Source organism: Xiphophorus maculatus, chromosome 7 (genome assembly GCF_002775205.1).
Source record: "Xiphophorus maculatus strain JP 163 A chromosome 7, X_maculatus-5.0-male, whole genome shotgun sequence".
Classification (NCBI taxonomy): Eukaryota; Metazoa; Chordata; class Actinopteri; order Cyprinodontiformes; family Poeciliidae; genus Xiphophorus; species Xiphophorus maculatus.
In genome coordinates, this window is record NC_036449.1 from 29,840,770 (window position 1) to 29,861,410 (window position 20,641).

A 20,641-nucleotide genomic window follows, 5' to 3' on the forward strand; every position below is an offset into this window, starting at 1 on the left:
AACAGAAGCTTGAGGCAAAGTCATGTTTGGCATTTATTGACAGAACCGTCAAGCCCAAGTAACAATGATGGAACCTCTAGTTAAGAAATGATGCAAGAAAAAACAATGAAGCGTCCCTCTAAGACGGCGAAGCGACAGCCAGGGGACAAGAAGACAGTAACATTTACTGTCAACTATATTAACTCAAACTCAGTGTCTACAAGCTGCTGTTGCCCTCAGGTTAATGTCAGCAGATGGGACCTGGGAAATGTTGTACGGAGGGAGATTGGTGCCAAGCAGCATGTCCTGAAGGCAGGATGTTGTTATCCCAGATGGACATGTCTCCAATAACAGACATGTCCATAAAGACGAGGCCAGACTAAACATCTTAATTAGTTCAATTAACTGAGAAGCTGTAAAACAAACATCCACCCTGCACCTGGAGGCGCCGCGTGACAGAACAGTTTGTTTCCCAGCAGGAGCCGGTTACAGAGTCACCCTGCAAACACTCGACCCGTCTTCTTCTCCAGTCCACAGGGGCCCAGGTTCAGGTGGCGGGGGACATGCTGCCCAACTCCACCGAACGCGCCGTGACAATCTCTGGAACCCCAGAAGCCATCATCCAGTGTGTCAAACAGATCTGTGTGGTCATGCTGGAGGTAAAGTTTCCGCCGCAACGCCGCAGTCACATTAAAAAAACCCACACACACACACATACACACACACACACACACACACACACACAGCACCGGCTGGTTAAAACATCAGATAAATTACCTGCTTTTTAACCAAGTACATCCTCACTGCTCCCACTGGGCTTCAGAGAAAATTTAAATCAGATGCTGCATCTGCACTGATTAAACTATATTTACTAGATGTTATGGGGTGTCGCTTGTCAAGTTACACACTTTAAAAACTTTAGCTTCAAGCTAAATATTTAGCTGAGTAAATATAAAGCTTAGTTTAATATTTAGTGAAGTTATTTAGCTCACTAAAAATATTTAACTTTCTAAATGTTTAGTTACTAAACATTTACCGGTCGATCCACGTTCCCACCCTCATCTATGGTCATGAGCTTTGGGTCATGACCGAAAGAACGAGACAAGCGGCCGAAATGGGTTTTCTCCGTAGGGTGGCTGGGCTCTCCCTTAGAGAGAGAAGCTCAGTCATCTGGGAGAGACTCAGAGTAGAGCCGCTGCTCCTTCACATCAAGAGGAGCCAGTTGAGGAGCATCTGGTCAGGATGCCTCCTGGACGCCTCCCTGGTGAGGAGTTCAGGTCCCACCGGGAGGAGGGGAAGACCCAGGACACGCTGGAGGGACTATGTCTCTCGGCTGGCCTGGGAACGCCTCGGGATTCCCCCGGAGGAGCTAGAAGAAGTGGCCGGGGAGAGGGAAGTCTGGGCCTCCCTTCTGAAGCTGCTACCCCCGCGACCCGACCTCGGATAAGCGGAAGAAGATGGATGGATGGATGGATGGATGGTTACTAAACTAAATAATTTACTTTTAAGGCTACAAAGCTAAATATTTAGCTTGCTATATAAACCTTTATCTTCAAATTACTATAGTTTAAAGATAAATATTTGGATAGCAAGCAAACTAATATTTAACTAAACTAAATATGTAGCTAACCAGCTACATATTTAGTTTGAGGCTAGTTTTTAAAGTGTTTGTAACTTAACAACAAAGACAAATTATAGCAAAATATTTCACTTGCCAACTAAATATTTATATTTAATTCGAAACTGACATTAAATGAACATGAAAATATCAACTTTGAAAAATGAACCCCATTTTTTCCTGTTGAGATAAACTAAATAACTCAGTTGTTTTAGCTTTTGACTGCAGCTTTAACAAACACCATAAAGGATCTGCAGACAAGTTTATTTTAAGTGCTAAAATTATATGACTGCAACAAACTCACAGCAGGACGGAGCACAGCTATGCTTCATTTCATTCATAATGTAACGAGAGTCCTTCCTAAGAGATGAACACGTTTCCTCTACATTTATTAAAATAAAATAAAGCTGATGAAGCAGAATAACCATCTTTTCTGTTTCTTTCAGTCCCCACCTAAAGGTGCCACCATCCCTTACCGCCCAAAGCCTGCCTCCACCCCAGTCATTTTTTCAGGTGGCCAGGTGAGTGCTGAGTTAGCATTAGCTGAGTTAGCATTAGCTGAGCTAGCGTTAGCTCATTAGTTTGTCCCTACAGCAGAACCTGATTTTTACTGCAGCGTCAGCAGCCCAGAGTTTTCCTGCCTCCTCATGCAGATCGTTAGCTCTCGGTAAGGAAAGACGCTGCGAAGCACAAAAGGTCCAGAAGAAGCTGTTTGTTTTCTTTATGCTGCTGGGAAACAGGAAATACTAAAGTCTGTGTGGAAAAATGTCAAAGGTTTTTTACTTCACAGCCCAAATTACAGTTCTGAAAAGGTTTAGATGCAGATTTATGGAAATAAGTGAAGAATAGATTTAAAAAAAACCTATATATCCAGCTGAGAAACATAAAATTACATCTAATAATTAACATTTTAAGGATTTTAAACTTTTTATGGAGCTTAATCATGTGGTGTTTTCTGCCTGGCCATGTTTGGTATTCTTGTTTTTAAGATCTCTTCCTTAACCCCAAAATTGACCTTTTTTATGTATTTTTCTTATGGGAAAAAAAAGTATTAAAAAAAGAATACAAGCCAAAATTAAAAGAAATGTTTCTAATTAGCTTTGCTCATTATTTGTAAGATTCTTTAAATACAAAGTTATATTCTAGAAATTAGGATAATGTTGAAGTTTATATTAGTAACTCGATTCACAACATAAAAACTCAAACATACAGATTAATTACACTCATGAATTAAACTTTTATTTCTGCTAATTATGATGATTTTCTGTTTAGTTATGAAAACATGACATTTGAGATTAAAGTATTACGTCCAACCAATGAAAAAGAAATTAAACAGAAAAGTGGCTTTGCTGAAAAGTATATTTAATGCCAATTGAAAAGTTGCTATTTTGTTGATTAAATAGTGATTTAATTGTGTTAGATTTGTTTTTTATGGAGCTTAATAATGTGGTTCTTATTATTTTTACTCCTTTGAAAAATGTCACCACTCATGGCGTTACGTAACATTTTATCTCAATGCTAATATTTTACGTTTTAAAAACTTTAAAAACAAAAATAAAGTTGCATTTTTTGCAAACTCTCTTGTTTTTGAACCCTGTTCCTGGTGACCCCGCTGCCCGCTCCGCTCCAGCCACTGAATCATCTTATCTCAGCGTTTGTCATCTGTGATTATCTATGCCAAGCGTGAGTCTTATCAGCCAGGAAAACAGGCAGCAGCTGCAAGGCTTGCTGGGAAATCGGCCACTTTAGTGTGACATCACTCTGTTTTGATTCTGCTTTTAAAGCCGAGACTCCCGCTTGTCAGCCTGGCATCTCTGCACTTCAGAGGATGGTCAAGTTTTCTCTGGAGAAGTCAGATCTCATTGCATGATTAATACATGGCAGTTCTTATCTCTGCTGATCCAAGTTTAATTCAGTAAGTCCAACTTAATTAACTTATAATGATACATTTGAAATGCATCCTTAGCTAAGCAGGCACAAACACGCTTTAAATACGATAAACTCAAAAACACACAAAAAACCAAATGCAACAAGAAAATGTTGCAAATGAAATGCTACAGAGGGAAAACCAGCGTGAAATGGAGATCCTCCAGACCACTAGAGGGAGTCTGGAGCAGATAAACATGCTGCTGTTTTTAATAATATGGTAAAAGACATGAAGCAGAGTGCAACTATTCTTTCTTCCTGCAACTTTTTTCTGGACATCCCGGCTTAACTGACTGCCTGGTCCATCCTTCAGAAGTTGGTTTCTGTGGATCTTTTTGGCGTAATCTGAACATTTCCAGCAGGTTTGAGGCCGGAGCGTTCCCAGATGGTTAATATCTTGTTAAATTCAGAACCAGTTCATTGTCCCAAAGTGTTTATTGTTTAGTTTTGTTTCACCTAAAGTGAGACAACCCCACAGCATGATGCTGCTACCGCCATGTTTGACAGGTGGAAAAGTGCTTCTAGATCTCATGTTTTCTCCAAAAATGCTTCCTATAGTTTGGCCAAACAACTAAAATCTCATATCATGATTTGGTTTTTCTCCATGTGGGCAGCTGCAGATTTCAGTCCAGCTTGAAGCCGTTGACTTCGGGTTTCCCTCCTGACCAGCAGCCTGTCCACCCACGGTCAAATTAAACTGGTTCTGGCTTGATACTGGGCGCTTCCCTGGTTGTTCTCGAACATTTTAACCCTTTTCTTTCCGTCTGAGGGGGCGGTTTGGGTCAGATGGTTAAATCCTGAACACAGCTGGATCTCCCAGCAGGGGAATGATCCCAAATAAACACCCAGCCTGGTTTCAGATTGAAAAAGCTTCTGGCCTGACTCCAGCCCCAAACATGTTGAACATTTGATTAAACGCCAAGTTTCTGCCAGGAAACCAGCCGATTTAAATGAATATTTCCAATCCTGCAAAGAAGAGAGAGCAGTAAACCGTAAAATTAAGATGTCTGTACTGTTCACTTGTGTACAAAATGGAAAAGAAAAACTTCTCCTTTCTGTTGCTTTGCTACTTCCTGCCAGCCGAGGCGTCGACTCATGAGTGAAACGTCTCTATTTGCTGTTGTTTCTTCTCAGGCCTACACAATCCAGGGACAGTACGCCATCCCACACCCAGATGTAAGTTCTTTGTTTTCTTTTCCTCTAATTCAGTTCAGATTCTGCATTTAATTACACCTGAAACTAGACATTTACACACACAGTATGAGAACAGAAGCAACCTTTCCATCTTCACTGTGATTAAACCAGGCGTCACTTCCCCAGTTTTTGGGTCAGATGTTGGATTGTTTCTGTTAGATCACTGAGTGAACTAACAGAAACAATTTTTAATTTAGAAACTAAGAAGCAAGATGGAGATCAAAACCTTTTGATGGCCTCTATAGAAAGTTTGTACCAACTCTTTGCTAAGTGACGTTATCCACTTGATGAGATGTTGCTTCATTATTTCCACATAATGTTCTGTCTTTGTGATGCCATCTATTTTATGAAAGGCACCAGTTCCTCCTGCAGCAAAACGGCACCACAACATGATGCTGCCTCCCACATAGGAAGCAACTCCTTTGCTTTCCTAATGGTTATTACAGCAACACACTCTTAACTTAATTACCATCAGACACAATGATATGAAATGAAGTTTGTTCCCACAGGAAGTCTAACCCTGTAATCTGTTTCTTACGTTACTGTTGGAGCGGTGACTTCTTCCTCTGTGAGCGGCGTTTCAGACTTGTTTCATTGTGGATAATAACTGTTTAACGAGCATTTTAACGTATTCACAAGGTCTTTTGTAAATTAAACTTATCGGAGCTTAGAAAGTCATCAATAGTTTCTGAAAGCATTGTTATCCGACTGTAAACGTCAAAGTCTGAAATAAGTTTAATAAAAACAGAAAAAAATAATGATGTCTTTCTGCACAGTGTAAGTAAACTAGAAAATTTCGGAAGAAATTTAGCCGGGGCCTGCCGAGGCGCGCCCGTGGGGTTTGGGCACGGCGTCGTCGCTACAAATCGGCATCGACGCTAAAGAACGCCGCGACGTAATCAGTGGCACGCGGAGAACCGCAAGAACGTTAAGCGAGGTGGACGTGCACCATTCGGTACGATTTAAAATGTTGTCAAGGCTTTTATTTTGGAAGTTTTGTTAAACTTCATTTCAAAGGGACAAACTAATCCCATGCGTAATAGTCCTTGGGTGAAAATAGTTATATAATGCTCAAAACACAAGTAGCTGATGTAAAAATATTCAAGGCTTTTATTTTGAAATTTTCAGTATGCTTCATTTTAAAGTTCCGAACTAATACCACATGTAAGAGTGCTTTGGATGAAAAAGTCAAATAAAGCCAAAAAGAGCAATTACGTCATGTAAAAATATTCAGGGCTTTTATTTTGAAATTTTCAATATGCTTAATTTTAAAGTTCCAAACTAATCCCATGTGTAACAGTTACTGAGTTAAATCAGTTATATACAGCCCATAGCAGCAAGTAGTTGTAAAGGCCAGTTCTCAGTCCTGATCTGTTTCAACTGAGGATAGATAGAACTACAGCGATGCGTATTTGTAGTCCTGACCACCAGCCAATAGCCTCTTGAGTTCCGTTGCCATGGTAAATAATGGTCTCAGCAGGTGTGAGCTGTGAGCTCTGAGCTCTCAAACACACAATTGTGTGTTTGAGCCTACACGTTTTACTGAAAAAAAGCATTGGAAACAAATCCTTCGTGTTCGGGAACCGTAATACATATTCGAAAAGCGTTTCGAGCGTATGAGAGGCCTATGTGTCTTCTGCGATAGTCCCGAGATTCATATCTGTACCTCACTCAGAGCATTTACAGCGATGAGAGAAAGAAATGTTGTGCCCAGATCTGAAATTCTATTCAAATACATGGGAGAGAGCCTCAGACAGCCTCAGAAAATCCTGTCGCATGACTTTGCTCTGAAGCACCGTGACAGAAAACCGTACGGTCTAGATAAATTTCGAAAACATTTTACCGGAGCAGACAGGCGTATCAATGTCAGGACCGATTTTGATACTAATCGTGCGATATTTGTGGGCGTGATGGCGATTTCAAAAATGATTTGGGCTGAAAAAGTTGTCTTCATCTCTCACTCTAAGCAGCCAGAGACGCACTCTAACTTTAGGAAAAATGAGAAACTTTGGGTCGCTTAGAGGCAAATTGTGGACAAACCGTAACTGGTATCGACGAGCCGTCTTCACTTTCGAAGAGATCACAGACGTATCTACAAAATGAAATTTGAATGGCATTTCTAGGTGAAATTGTGACGACACAGAAAATCCTCAAAAATAGGGTATTTCTAGGATTTTTCCCATTGACTTATAATGGGGTTTTTTTCGTAGTTTTTTGCGAATTATGTCGCCACGTTAAGCCCAAATCCCACCAAAAGTAATAGCTGGAATGGCGTGAATTTTCTGCACGTTTTGATACCTCATTTGTAGGTGTGCACCCAGCGGTACGAGCCGCATTAACGGTTACGGAAGAAAAATAAAGAAGAAGAAAGAAACACTTTCTCCGACAATAGTAATAGGTTCCTGCCATTGCTTTGCATGGCAGGCCCCAATAATTGGTTTCTTCTGTTCAGACAGGCCAGTTCCTGTCAGAATCAGATCTTCTGATTTGCTTCAATTTAAGGAATTTGATTAGAAAGTCTTGACATGAACTGTTTTTTGATGCATTGTAATGTTGGAAACATGAGAAAGAAATCTGTAACGTCAGGGTTTCAATTCAAATATAAGACTTTTTAAGAGAATTTTGAGTGATATTTAAGATCATTGTATTGCATCACAATGAATATTTTATGTAGTAGTGCCAAGCTTTTTAGCACAGACTCTACGGAGCGTCGTACGGTTTGGCAACAGACGTGAGCCAGACGCATAGACAAACATCACCAAACCAACCGGCAATAAAAGTACCAATGATGGGTGCAAAAAAGGCTAGCTACATGGCTAGCAAAGGTATATTTGCAGCTAATTAGCGGTAGCCTCATCTGCCTCGAGTGACAGAACCCCATGGACGGAAAAGTCCCCTGGGTCAAGAAAATCCACATAAGACTAAATAGTCCTGCCTCAACAAAGTCTAAGACTGTGACTAACGTATTTAAGTCCAACTTACATTATTTCTGACGAAGTTAAGACATTTTAAGGCCTTAATTTTAGATGCATGAACTAAAGGCTTTTTAAGGTGCGCTAACATCCAAAGTGTCAGTAAATCTCTGGTTTACGCTGTTTGTAGACACAGAGGCTCTATTCAGATCTTCTGAAGTTGCTTTAGTTTCAGGTGATCCTGCAGCTCAGCAGTCGGTAAGACCTGGTCGATACCATGAAAGGTACCATGATACCAGGTCGATACCATGAAAGGTACCATGACACCCGGCCGATACCATGAAACGGTCCTGGTGCGGATCATAAAGACGGCGGGGCAGCGTTGATGCCGACGCCTCAGCAGCCCGTCCCGTCTCCGTTAATAATCTGCCTTCATCTGTCCTTGTCATTGGAGCATCTCAAGAGCCACCTTGTGTCAGATCCACTATTTCAAAGCCGAACGGTGATTGATGCCAGAGGAGCTGGCGGCTGACGGTGCAATCACTCAAGTGCAGACTTGACCACCTCTTCCCACCCTCGTTAAAAACTCCTTTTAAAAGGAGAGGATGCTTTTAAAGCAACCTGTGATGATGTTCAGAGCGCAGCAGCGCCTGACGAGCGCGTTAGGCTACGGGTTGCTTGTGGAGATTCATGAGAGCAAATTAAATTACTAAAACATATTTGAGAACCACAAGAAGGCAGGAAAATGACTCACATTATCTGGTAATTTGCATCTTCTATCAGAAAACCATCATCTTTTTGTGTCTCTTGCTTTTTGTCCTCCACCGCCCCGTCTCATGTCTTCCTTCTCCTCACCCTTTCTTCACTCTGGTTTATGTTTTCTTCATTTCTTGGTGTGACCTGTGTAACAGTAACCTCTTAGTTTTACTTTCCCTCCTAACCCTTCAGCAGTTGACCAAGCTCCACCAGTTGGCTATGCAGCAAACTCCCTTTACCCCTCTCGGACAGACCACCCCTGCTTTCCCTGGTACGTACCCACAAGGTCCCCTGTAGATGTTTTCTCCTCTTTCCATCCAGAGAAATATATTTATTCTCTTCCCCTACCTTGCACCTTATCTTTCTCTTTTGGCACAGCATGACTTTGCCTCCGTCGTTTCTTTCCTCCTTTGATTTTCTTTAACTCATATATTTTTTCTTGCTCCTTTCTGATATTACTCCAGTAAAGAGGGAAAAAAGGAAAACACAAGCTGCTCTTATGATTGATTCAGTCACATTATCGCAGGCAGCAGGTCACAGAGTCTACCAACAGATTTTCAATGCACTTAAAGATTCTTCTAAAAGTGAAAATCAACAGATTGATGCAGCATCTTCATCTAAAACATCACAACTTATCAAACCCTTTTATTTAAGTATTGCAAATTCAGGAGGAAAATGGAAACACCAAGCGATCAGATCCACTAATTCACTAGCTTCGATTCTTACAGAAAAAATATAAAGTGCTAATTTATGTGAGCGTTTTGAAAATGTTCAGATGAATAAAGTTCAACATGTGTTAAGTTTTGTTAGGAATTCTTCAAGTAATTAGACGTTTATATTTTTGCTCTTATTTTGAAGTGAGTGAAGACTGTTTACGTAGTTCTGTTTCCTCACTTTCTTGTTTTTTTAAAGAAACTTTATTGAGCAAACGGCAACTATACAAAAATTAGGAGGTATACAGAATAATACAACACTTACATGAACAAGTACATGCAATAATTTATATTTGTGAAATGTCTTGAGAGCTTCCTGACACTTTAGCATTAGCTTCTGCTAAAAACCATGTTTGTGTACCACGTTAGCGCTAGCGGAACTAATGCTTATGATTATTTTTTAACGTTAGCATAGCTACCGTTTTAGTTAGCATACCCACCACTGTTGGCATGTAATGTGATGTTGAAGAGCCAAAATGGACCAGGAAATTTGGATTAGCATAGAAATGTTTAAAAGTAGAGTCATAGAAAAGGAAATGTACCAACACTGATATAGAGGATGAACTAAAATACACATAAAATAATGAATATGGCAACATCTTCCTGACAATAATAACCACAGAGAAATGAAGTGAATATGGAAAAACCTTTCGTACATAAATGACTAACAAAGAATGGATCAAAACAGAAAAAACTCAAGTCTCGCAGCTCTAATCCCTGTTTGTTGCCAGAAATTCAATCTCTCTCAGACTGTCCAGTCCGAAGTTCTCAATCCGTTTAGGTTTCCATATAAAAGTTGATTAGGAATTTATGGGAGACGTTGATTAAATTAATTTTTGTCTATACATATGCAGGCCTGAAAGATACCAATTCATTCTTTACTAGACCAGAATCCTAAAACAAATCAGATATTTTCTTAAAATCACTTAATTACTAAAAAGTAAATCAAATTATTGTGTAAATCAGGAGCATTGGAAGGTCTTGAATCATACGATGTGTTCTCATGTTGTAATTAGATGAAGGTTTACAGTGAACCCTCGTTTTTGCGGTTGTTGCGTTCCAAAAAGAACCAGTGATAGATGAAATCTGTGGAGTAGTTACCTTCATTTTTTACAATTACTATACAGCATAATTAAATACTTTACATTGAAACCAAAGAACAAAAACTGTTTTCAGGCCTAAGCATTTTTTTTAACCAATATAACGCTTTCTTACAAATCACTACAGTAAAATAATCATTTTAATCATCAATACGAAGTACAGTAGGACAAATTGTGACTGGTGTTTCCCTGATCCTCTGCGACGCCGCGGCCTGACTCCGCTCTCTACTGGCTTTTTCTCCTGAAGCCTGAGCGGCAGGTGAGTGTTTTCAGGAGAAGAACATAGTTATTATCGGTAGTTGTTGTCGCTCTTTCTTTCTTCTACGTATATTTAAATACTGTAACGTTATTAGCACACAGGTAGAGAAGAAGCGCGGAGACGGTTTAGCCAATCAGGACGCAGAACACAATGCACTATGAAAAAAAAAAACCTGCACAAAAAACTCAGCGAAGCCGTGAACCGCGTTACAGCGAGGGTTCACTTAGTTTATTATTTTTCAAAGTGGTAGATGTTGGTAATATTTGGTACCACCTTCACACTGGATGAAGTGTTACTGGTGAACAGCCACAACATGAATGGATCTCTGGAGAATTATTGTTGCTTGAAGGTTGGCAACGTGTGGATTGAGGTCGTAGTGTTGGGTTTACAGCTTGGTTTCAGTGTTGGCAGCATATCTGCTCCATTTTCCTCTAGATGAGTCGACAGTAACAACGTCACGTGAAAGGAAAACGTTTTAAGTGTGATCTTCATTCAACTTGATGAGAACTGAAATGTTTTGCAAAGGAGAATGAGTTCTGCTGCTTTTGCTCATGAGTTTAGTGTTAGCTAGATGACTAACAGGCGTTAGCACTTAGTGTTAAGCTAGGCTAACTATAAAATGATCTCAGTATGAGAATAAAATCTAACAATGTTTAACTTTGTTCCATTACTACAGCTGAATAGTTAAAGTAAACTATTTAAAACATTGTGTTTTGAAGTGGGTTTATATTCTAATGTTTTACACCGTTTACTGTAACCCCCAGTGTGCTAAGCTAGGCTAACCAGTAGCTGCCTTTACATTCAGTGACTCACATTAAATATAAATATTTTTACACTCAGACAATTAATTTCCTTCACATTACTTCAAAATGCTAAGTTTGGTCACAGCAATGTTCACATTAACATTTTCTTGTATTGTTCTTTAACTTATATCTCACCAGGCTAGCTATTAGCCAACTCTATTTTCTAAGCTAAAGTTAAATTTACCAGTCTAAAGTTAAATCAAATTACTAAACATTCTTTAAAATATTATAACTTCTGCTGTAATAAATTTCTTTATATTTTGGTGTTTATTAAAATTTTGTGTATCTTTATGGGTCTGTGTTAAGATGGGTTAGCATTAGCTCAGAGCTAAAATCAGCACCTCCAGTGTGTGCACACAGAAATGCTGCTAGAAGCAAAAAGAGATGCAGAGTGAGCAAACATTTTCTTTTCCTCGGACATGTCCACTCTTCATGTTCTGATTGGCTTTCTTTGATGAAAATCTCTGGATTTTCATCGTTTTTAGAGGATCAATAATGCACTTAAACTGCCTGGGCTGCCGTTCGCTGACGTCCTCTCTGCGTCGCGGTTGGTTCAGACCAGGAGGGGACGGCAGCGAACGCGTGGCAGAAAGAGAAAAGACGGCGTTCTGCTGACGTTTACAAAGCACAGAAAAAGCTTTACAGACGAACTGGAAAATAAATATGTTTCTGTTTTTTACAAAGATCCTGTAAGTCGCATGACGGACACAAACATCATAAAACTGAAAGAGGACAGACAAAAACTCAAACTCCAGTATGCAGATTTTCCTATCTGATGCTTTTTATTTTTATCTCTGTGTTGAATATGTTTTCAGCTTTATGTAATTTTTGTCCTGGTTATTTGGAAAATGAGCTTTTATTGCAACAGGTTAATTTTCTAAACTACAGAAGAGTAATCGTTAGGGATGGACAGACATGAACATTTTCACCAGTACTGATATCAGATATTAAAACTGCTATTATGGCAGGATTTACCAATATGTTCCTTTTGTTATATGCATTTCTCTACACGTCTGACACAATGTTAAAGCGATCAACCACTCACTTTGCTTCAGCCCCATAATCTAACATCCCTCTCCACCATAATCTGACCCAGTTTAACTCATCAGAATCCATATGCTGAAAAATGCCGACGTTGATTGTTGGCAACTCTGGTCAACTTTTAAAAACCTGAGCTACTGAATGTCCTACATGAAAATAGGTTTGTATATTTAAACAGAGAACCAATGTTGCTTATTATCCTATCCTGTATCTATATTTAATGTTTACAGATCTAACTTTTACATTTTAGTAACTTCGTAGATTCAAAGTTTTTTAACTGTTGTACCTGATCTTAGGTTTGGATGCCAGCCCACCAGCCAGCACCCACGAACTCACCATTCCTAATGATGTGAGTACAGCAGGAAAAGCCTCAGATCCATAGATACGTGTGTTTTTCATCAAGATCAAATATAAGATGAACAAGAAAGTGTGTCTCTTATGATCTGTTTTAAGCTCAGATCATAAGAGTTATTTCACATCGCACATTAATGCACAGTCATGTAACAGGATTGATGCATTGATGATCCACACAAATTAAAGAGTACCAAAACTATATTTTGCTATCTTTATTAAAATGTAACTAATAAATAAATAAACTACTTTTTTGCAAATAAGCTTTGTAAAGTAATTCTTAAGGGTGCTATCTTCATATTTCTGTGAAAATTATAACATTTTGGTGTAAATTATTTAAATTCTGCAATATTTTTGCCTAAAACCTTCTCAGTGCTGCCCTCTTTGGGTTGAACGGTGGTACTGCAGTCCAATTTTTCTATTGGTTCCAGCAGTCCAGGTTGGTGGATGTTCCGGTATAAAACCATCTCAGACACGCCCCCTGGTGGTGACACAGAGCAGGAATAGCTAGCATACATAGCATTGAACATAGCATTATGAAGCTAGTGTGATTGTGGACATGTGGTGGAAAGGGTCCTCTCGCTGCAGCGGTAAGAGAAAATGTCACTAGATTTACTGCTAGTCACTTTAAAAAAAAAGTCTCTAAAAAGTTGCAAAATATGGAGCCAAAGTTACAAATCAACAGTTTTCCGAGCAGAGGAGACCGGTTCCACTCCGTGTCCACACTGCAAATGAATCACACACTACCGATTATTGATCACCATGGGAACGATCACTAATCCACCTCCTGACTCGCCACTAGGGGGCGTGTGTCTGAGTGAGATGGTTTTAGAAACGAATGCAGGTTGTTGCTGTACCAAGCTGTAACCAATGGAAAAATTAAACTGCACTACCACTGTTCAACCCAAAGAGGGCAGCACTGAAACTGATCAAATATACACAAAAATCTCAAAATTCGCACAGAAACACAAAGATAGAACCTTATACAACCCATATAGAAGTTTATTGGCAGAGAAAATGTTAATTTAGAGATTAGGGTTTAAATAAAAATGACTGCTGTATGATGGTGTAGTTTTTACTAATGTGCAGCAAAAAGGTTGAACAGTGAAACATGACTGTTAGGTGAATTGGTCTCTTTAAATTGATATTACTTTTAAGAATCCCTGAGTTTTAAAAATAATAATATTGGTTTAATCTGATAAAAGCTGATGAGTAACATAATATATCACTGTCTCTTTAGACAAAACATAATCCTTCAAACTTAAACTCCTTCATCCTGTTGGCACAAAGCTGAACGTCCCCATTAGATCATCTGCTGACCGTGTCATTACTCAAACCACAATTCCTACGATTTTAAAAACCCAGATCATTACATAACCCATTACACTTCCCTTTTTATTAAACGTATCAATTATTGAGTCTAAACGCTGCAAGACAGCCCAGAGGTTTTTCTTCTGACTCGTTCGTTTTCCTTCACAGCTAATAGGCTGTATTATTGGACGCCAGGGAACCAAAATAAATGAGATTCGACAGATGTCTGGGGCGCAGATCAAAATCGCCAATGCCATGGAGGGCTCATCAGAGCGGCAGATAACCATCACAGGGACCCCTGCAAACATCAGCCTGGCTCAGTACCTCATCAACGCCAGGTAACGTTTCAGCCTGACCAGCTGGGCCTCAACTGGCCCAAAACATAAAACCAGCAAAACAGCTCTGTGTTATTCTGCTTCTTTGAAGAAAGAGAGAATCTGGTATCTCAGTAATTAGCTGCGTTTCCAGTACAAATGTGCGCAAAATTCTGTCAATGTCAAAAAACCACAATTAAAATCACACGTGAACAAGTTTTTATGTGCGATAAGTCATTAAAAAACACGTTACGCCATTATCCTCCAACCACTTCCTGTCGTCTTATTCCACTTATTTCCACCAGTAGTAACATCCTTAAAATGAGTTTAAATTGTCGTATTTCCATTAAGGGACTTTATTTTTGTAATTCCAAATTGCGCAATCATCTGGCCAATGGAAACACAGCTAATGGCAACAAATGTGAGTTTTTTTCATTAGAAGTTGTTCCATTAATAATGTTTCTCCCAAAGTGTGAAAATGTACATTAGAGAAATTTCTGTCGGAGGAGGGTTACTAACCCTAACCCTAACCCTAACCCTATTTCTTAAAAGTAAGTCATGGAGGTTGACAAGTTAACGCTGGAAGCAATCAAACAATCCATCTACAAATTAACATTCAATTGAAAACAAAACAAGAAATCTGAGCACCAATAAAGTAGCAGAGGTTAATTTAAACAGCGTTAGCTCAGCAGAGCTAGCGAGCAAAGCTTTGTGTTTTTGACTTCTTTAGAAAGATTTCCCCCTCCAGCTAACTGCTTTCTCACGACTCCAACGGCAGGTTCAGAGACGTGGCCGCCATGTGGAACGACCCATCGTCCATGACTACATCCTGAAGGCCGCCAAAATCTGGCTCTAGCATTAGCGCCTCGATTCTACTTTCACTGTTAGCTTGGAGCCAATACGTTCTTTGTTAAAGCCTGTTTTCTGCGTATTAGTGTAAAAAATACTTTGACATTTTGAAAAACATGCTTATCCTGCTGTTTAATGTAGATGAACTTACAATTAGTCATATATTAGCTTAGCCTCCGTTAGCATTCCCAGTTAGCTTAGCATCAGAAACATCTAAACCAGAAACATTTTGAAATAAAAATTTTGTTGCAGTGATAACAAAACATTTATAATTGCCGAAATCTTGAATTGTGAAGATAAATGTTATTAAAAATGTCAAACTATATTTTAAACGTTTATTTAGCATGTAGCATTTCAAAGAAGTCATTTCTGTTGCTCAGTATTATCATAGATAAAATGACAAATTATGTCATTGTATGCATAAAGTTCAAAATAAAACAAAACTATTTAAAAAGTGAATAAAAAGCTGAGCGGTTTAATGCGGTTAGAGCGATGTGATGCTGCGGGCCTCATTAGGCTTCAATACGACGTCCAGCTGATTTCACTGCAGAATAACTTTCACTCTTCAGCGAAAGTTTGTCTTTCACAGTTTTTTATTTATTTGTGTCCCCGCCCTCCCCGCACCACGCCCGCCTCCCATCCCTTGTTTCCCACCGTTTTCAGGCTGACCTCTGAAGTCACTGGAATGGGCTCGCTCTAGTTTCCATCCTCCTCCGCGCATCACATGACCTCTGAGTAAACGGCATTAAACGTGGTTTATCGACCTCCGTTTGACCGTTCTGCTGTTTTAAATCGATATTGTAAAGGTGTCACTCTTACCTGAAACTGTCATTTGTTTTTCTCGGAGCGCTCTGGACTCTTTTGCCTTCTTTTGTTTTTGTCGCTCTACGTTTCACAAACGTTTGCTCTGACGAGTTCTTACTCATTTTCTGATGATTTTCTGATGCAATCAGTGTGCTTGCAGAAGTTATTGCCTGTTTCTCTCAGTAACGGTTTGCATGACTCAGCATTTCAGATTTATTTTAAAGTCATGTGGAAATGGAAGCTGGAACTGAATACATTTGTTAGATTTTCAAGCCGATCTTGTTTTCCATGCGACACCTGACAAAAAATTGGAAATGAAGGTTTGTCATGTAAATGACGGCAGCAGAGAGTAACATTGGTATCCACCTGTAGCCATTTGCGTTCCTGATGCTGTAATTTTACCTCTGTGCACCTTTGGGAGAAGTCGGCTGCGTTGCGTTTGCAGGCCAGTGAAATCTCTCTGGATTTTCTTTTTGCTTCATTGGAGCTCTGAGAAATGATTTCTTACACAGATTATGTTTCTGTTCTGCATGTTTTTAACTTTGCACCACTTTCTGTTGTGAACATTGAAGCATAAATCAGTTCCCAAAAATATAAAGTGTCAGTTTCATTAGTGCCAGAGTATTTTGCTCTCTTTTGAACAAAAGCAGAATGACAAAATAGTATTTTCCAGTCAAAGCTGAATGTACAGAAGGTTTATTTTAAATGCTATGTTTTAACTGGTTTGTTTGTATATTAGTATAATGTGGCTTTAAAAAATACATTGGAGAAACTGATAAGCTTGATTATTGATCTATAAGGTAAAATATTGATATCCATCCATGGATCTCCAGCAGTTATTAAACCTGCACAGAACCACATTCTCACTAAATCCAGCCGCCATCTTGGAACATTTTGATGCATCCGACACCTGAATCAAATGAATGCTTTGCAGAACCAGCTACAATACAAAGGAGCTAATTTAGTCTTTAATTTCAGATGTTGCGGTCAAAGACTGGAGTTGCCAACACCTGATTTAAATTCAGTGGTGGGCACCGCTAGCTAAAAGTTAGCTATCCAAAAGAACTAATCATAAACATTAGTTCCTCTAACGCCAATGCACTACAACAATACAGTATTCGGTGGAAGCTAATGCTAAAGCGCCAACAGATACATTGCTCCTGCATGTTTTTGTTTGAAATAAATTTAGTAAGGGGGGAAAAAAGAGAAAATGTGACAAACCTGCTTCTAAATAAAAGCATGAATATGAAAATTTGTTAACATGTAATTTTATCCAGCTGAATGTTTACAAAACAGTCATAATTTATCTAGAAAAACAGATGCAGGGGAAGCTAAGTGTGCTAAACGTTTTCAATGTTAGCTGTAGCGCTAAATGAAGAGCTAGCTCTCCCGTTAGCAGAAATGTGCCCACCACTGCTGGCTGATGATTCTCCATCTTGTTGCCAGTCACTTTTATCCCTGATCATTCAATATGTTTGTTATATTCCTGTATTTGGTTTTACTCCCATCTTGGTTTCTGTGCAAAAGGAGCAAAAATAATTATATGAAGTGATTTTTGAAGGTAATGATCTGTAATATGATGATTATGTTTTTGATCATTAAGATCTCAGATTTCTTATGTATTCAGTTTGTCTGTAGCGTTTTGTAAAGGAGAGATGATAAGAATAAAAACTGTTTGTTCTTTTCCTCCTTTGACTCAAACTGTGTTCATTATAACTTTCTTTGTTCTTAAATAAAAAAATAAATCCTTCAGATAATGAAACCTTTGATATTATTCCTCTCTTTTCACCGGTTTGTCGTAGAATCCACCGTTATTTCTTATGAAACAAAGACAGAGCCAGGCAGGCTCTCTGCTCATCAAACATATTGATTAACAGATTATAATCAGTGAGCAGCTCAAGAAAAGCAGAAGTTTCATCAGTTTGCAGCTCTGGAGTGTGTGTAGGTGTGTGTCAGCAATGACCTTACACTCTGGGAAAGGTCAAGGTCATTTCCTGATTATTAAAGAGAGGAAACATTTCATTCAGCTGCCAATCTGCCCTGGAGTCCCAGCAGAGAACGCTCAGAGAATGACCAAGTTAGCAGGTTAAAGGTCACGACCGGGTCACTGAACAGGTGTGGTGGTTTGGAAGGGCTGAAGAAGAAAGTCTGACATCTTTAATCATAAACATTAGTTCTGGTAATGCTAACGCACCATACAAGCCAAGCATTTAAGAGAAGCTAACATGGCATGTTAGCATTAGCGAAGCTAATACTGAAGTGCTACATGAACATGATATACAGCAGAAGCTAATGCTGAAAAGCTATACAAGATAGCATTGCATATAGTGGAAGCTAATGCTAATGTGCTACAGAAACATGGCATTTAGCAGAAGCTGTCCAGCAGAGCAACATGCGCTACAGCAGTATTTCACCCTCAACAGGGTCAAACCTGCTAATACTCACCTAACTTTGCGCTTTGGCTCAAAGAATCAATTTGCCAAGTAAATAAATTGAAGCCAAGTAAATTAGTGCTTCAGAATTTAAAATCATTTTCAAACCCAGTCCAGTACTGACAGGTGAGATTATTTCTTACCATGACTGTAGATGTACTCATTAACTCCCATAAATATTTTGAATAAAAAACCCCATTTTGTTTCGTTCTGTCACATTTAGAGCAGCAGAAGAAGAAATGGCCAGCTATCCTCTTTGTTTAGCGGCCATTTCTTCAGACGGATACAAATCCAGGATGAACATTGAATCCATCTGATATTAAGATAAATTTAAATCTCTGCATTTCAAACTCCAGACAAACTTTGTAAGCCGTTTAGAGGGAGAGAAACCTTTGTGTTGTTTCAGAGAAATGATCCGCCTAAATGTTCCCGGCAGCTCTGCAGTCGACTCTCAGCAGACATTTGCTTCATTTGAACTTCTCAGGTTTACACTTCGGTGTTTTAGGTTTTAAACTAACATTTGCCCAGATTTTATTTCCCAGAACAGCTTTTCAGCATGATGCAACAAGCAGCAATGTCCCAACAAACGCTACAAAAACTGAACTGTTCTGTTCCTAAGAGTCGCTTAAATTCGCAGAAGAGCTGAAAGTACAATTTTGTGCCAAACAAAAAAAATACTTCCTGTAGACTTCTGTGCAAAAGTCTTAAATCACCTCTACTCTTGTCAACTCTCTCTCCATTCAGTTCTTCTTTCTGACCGTTACAACATATTGAGCACATTTTACTGAGAATAAGAGAAGCTAATTATTGAAATTAGTACATATATCTGTCTGGTATTAAAATTTCTTCAGCGACTGAAAAATGTGAGACAAAACAGAGAAACCTTTTCTCCCAGTGAAAACCATCAACAGGTAGTTTAGTTTAATAGAATAAGCATGGGAGCATTTCTGATAATAGGTAAAAGGCTAATTAGTCCTGTAGCATTTTGCTAACTTTGAAAACATTTAGCACACTTAGCTTCCCCTAAATTAATTTGTCTAAATAAATTCTAATGCGCTAATTTACTTGGCTGTTTTGAAAACATCCGGTTGAACAATGTTTGACGTGTTGAAGTTTCCTCCCTCGTCTTCTTTAGCATTAGCTGCAGCTAAATAAAATGTTCATGTAGCGTTTTACCATTTTGGCTAACTTTGAAAATGATTATAGAGAACATAACGTCCTATAAATGATTTTTTCCAGAAAAATCAAAAGCGTAATTTACTTGGTTGCTTGTTAGTAATTCTTCAAGCATTTATCTTCATGCTCTTATTTTGAAGTGGATGAAGACTTTACACAGCAGTTTCATTTCCTCTCCTTATGTTTTCTCAGCCCCCGAACCTCTATATCAACTTCAAAATAAAACGTGCAGGAATAAAATAAAACTGACAGCAGAGAACAAAATATAAACTTAAATACAATATCCAAACACGTTTAAGTTATAGAATCAAAATTAAATTAGTGCTTGAGGATTTTATCGTTTTTTCCCCAGCAACTTATTTGGTGCAGGGAAATAAATCAGTAAACAAGAAAAAAAAAGTATCAATAATTCAGATCTGGTTTAAGAGACGAACAAAAATGATACAATAAAAATCCAAGTAAATTAGGGCATCAGAATTAGCACTAAGCTAATTTAGGGGAAGTTTAGTGAGGAAAACATTTTCAAAATTAGCAAAAACGCTACATGAAAAATTTGCTGAGAAAATTTGCCGAGTTCAGACTAAGAAAATGTCTGTCTGGATTTTCCAGCCGTTTTTCGTTTTCTTGTAAATAAGACTGCATTTTTCCACATTTAGCACAAGTGTAAAGGTTCCTAACGACCACCATTTATTTATATTACACACAGTCTGGTGTAAATTTGTCTCTTGGACAATTATCAACTGTTGTCGAAAACATCGCCCCCCCGGTTGATGGACGAGCAGCTGCTGACGGTGTTTGGAGTTTGTGACGCCGGTTGAATTTAGTCGGCAGGTAAAAACCAGGGAGTCCTTTCACCTTCTCCTGCTTGTTCCTTAATGAGTCTCTGCTGCCGTCGGCGCAGACGAATGACCCGTCAGCTGCTTCTGGTCAGGTCAGTCCCCCGTCACCCACTTACTCACTCCAGTGGATCGCCGTGGATTTCCTCCTGAAGAGTGGAGCCTTTGGTTCACATCGATTCATCACAATTACACGTGTTTACTGTATCGGTGCCCAGGGGCGCGGCGAGTTAGCAGCTAATGACATCTACAGGACGGGGCAGGGGA

The 20,641-nt window shown here is 39.0% G+C and overlaps 1 protein-coding gene across 4 annotated transcripts in view; it reads left to right on the forward strand.

Annotated features, from left to right (window-relative positions):
* LOC102221261 (poly(rC)-binding protein 3) overlaps window positions 1–17,625 on the forward strand; it is a 62,185-nt gene extending 44,560 nt beyond the window's left edge. The window contains exons 11-17 of one of the 4 annotated variants that reach the window (XM_023337614.1): window positions 510–638; window positions 2,044–2,118; window positions 4,658–4,699; window positions 8,581–8,656; window positions 12,598–12,650; window positions 14,132–14,301; window positions 15,790–17,625. In XM_023337614.1, the coding sequence (XP_023193382.1) occupies window positions 510–638; window positions 2,044–2,118; window positions 4,658–4,699; window positions 8,581–8,656; window positions 12,598–12,650; window positions 14,132–14,301; window positions 15,790–15,826 (582 nt within the window). In that variant the 3' untranslated portion in view covers window positions 15,827–17,625. Of the gene's footprint in view, window positions 1–509; window positions 639–2,043; window positions 2,119–4,657; window positions 4,700–8,577; window positions 8,657–12,597; window positions 12,651–14,131; window positions 14,302–15,055 lie in introns of all 4 variants that reach the window. The other 3 variants (XM_023337613.1, XM_023337612.1, XM_023337611.1) reach the window with 3 other exon arrangements.
* Window positions 17,626–20,641: the final 3,016 nt, after the last annotated feature.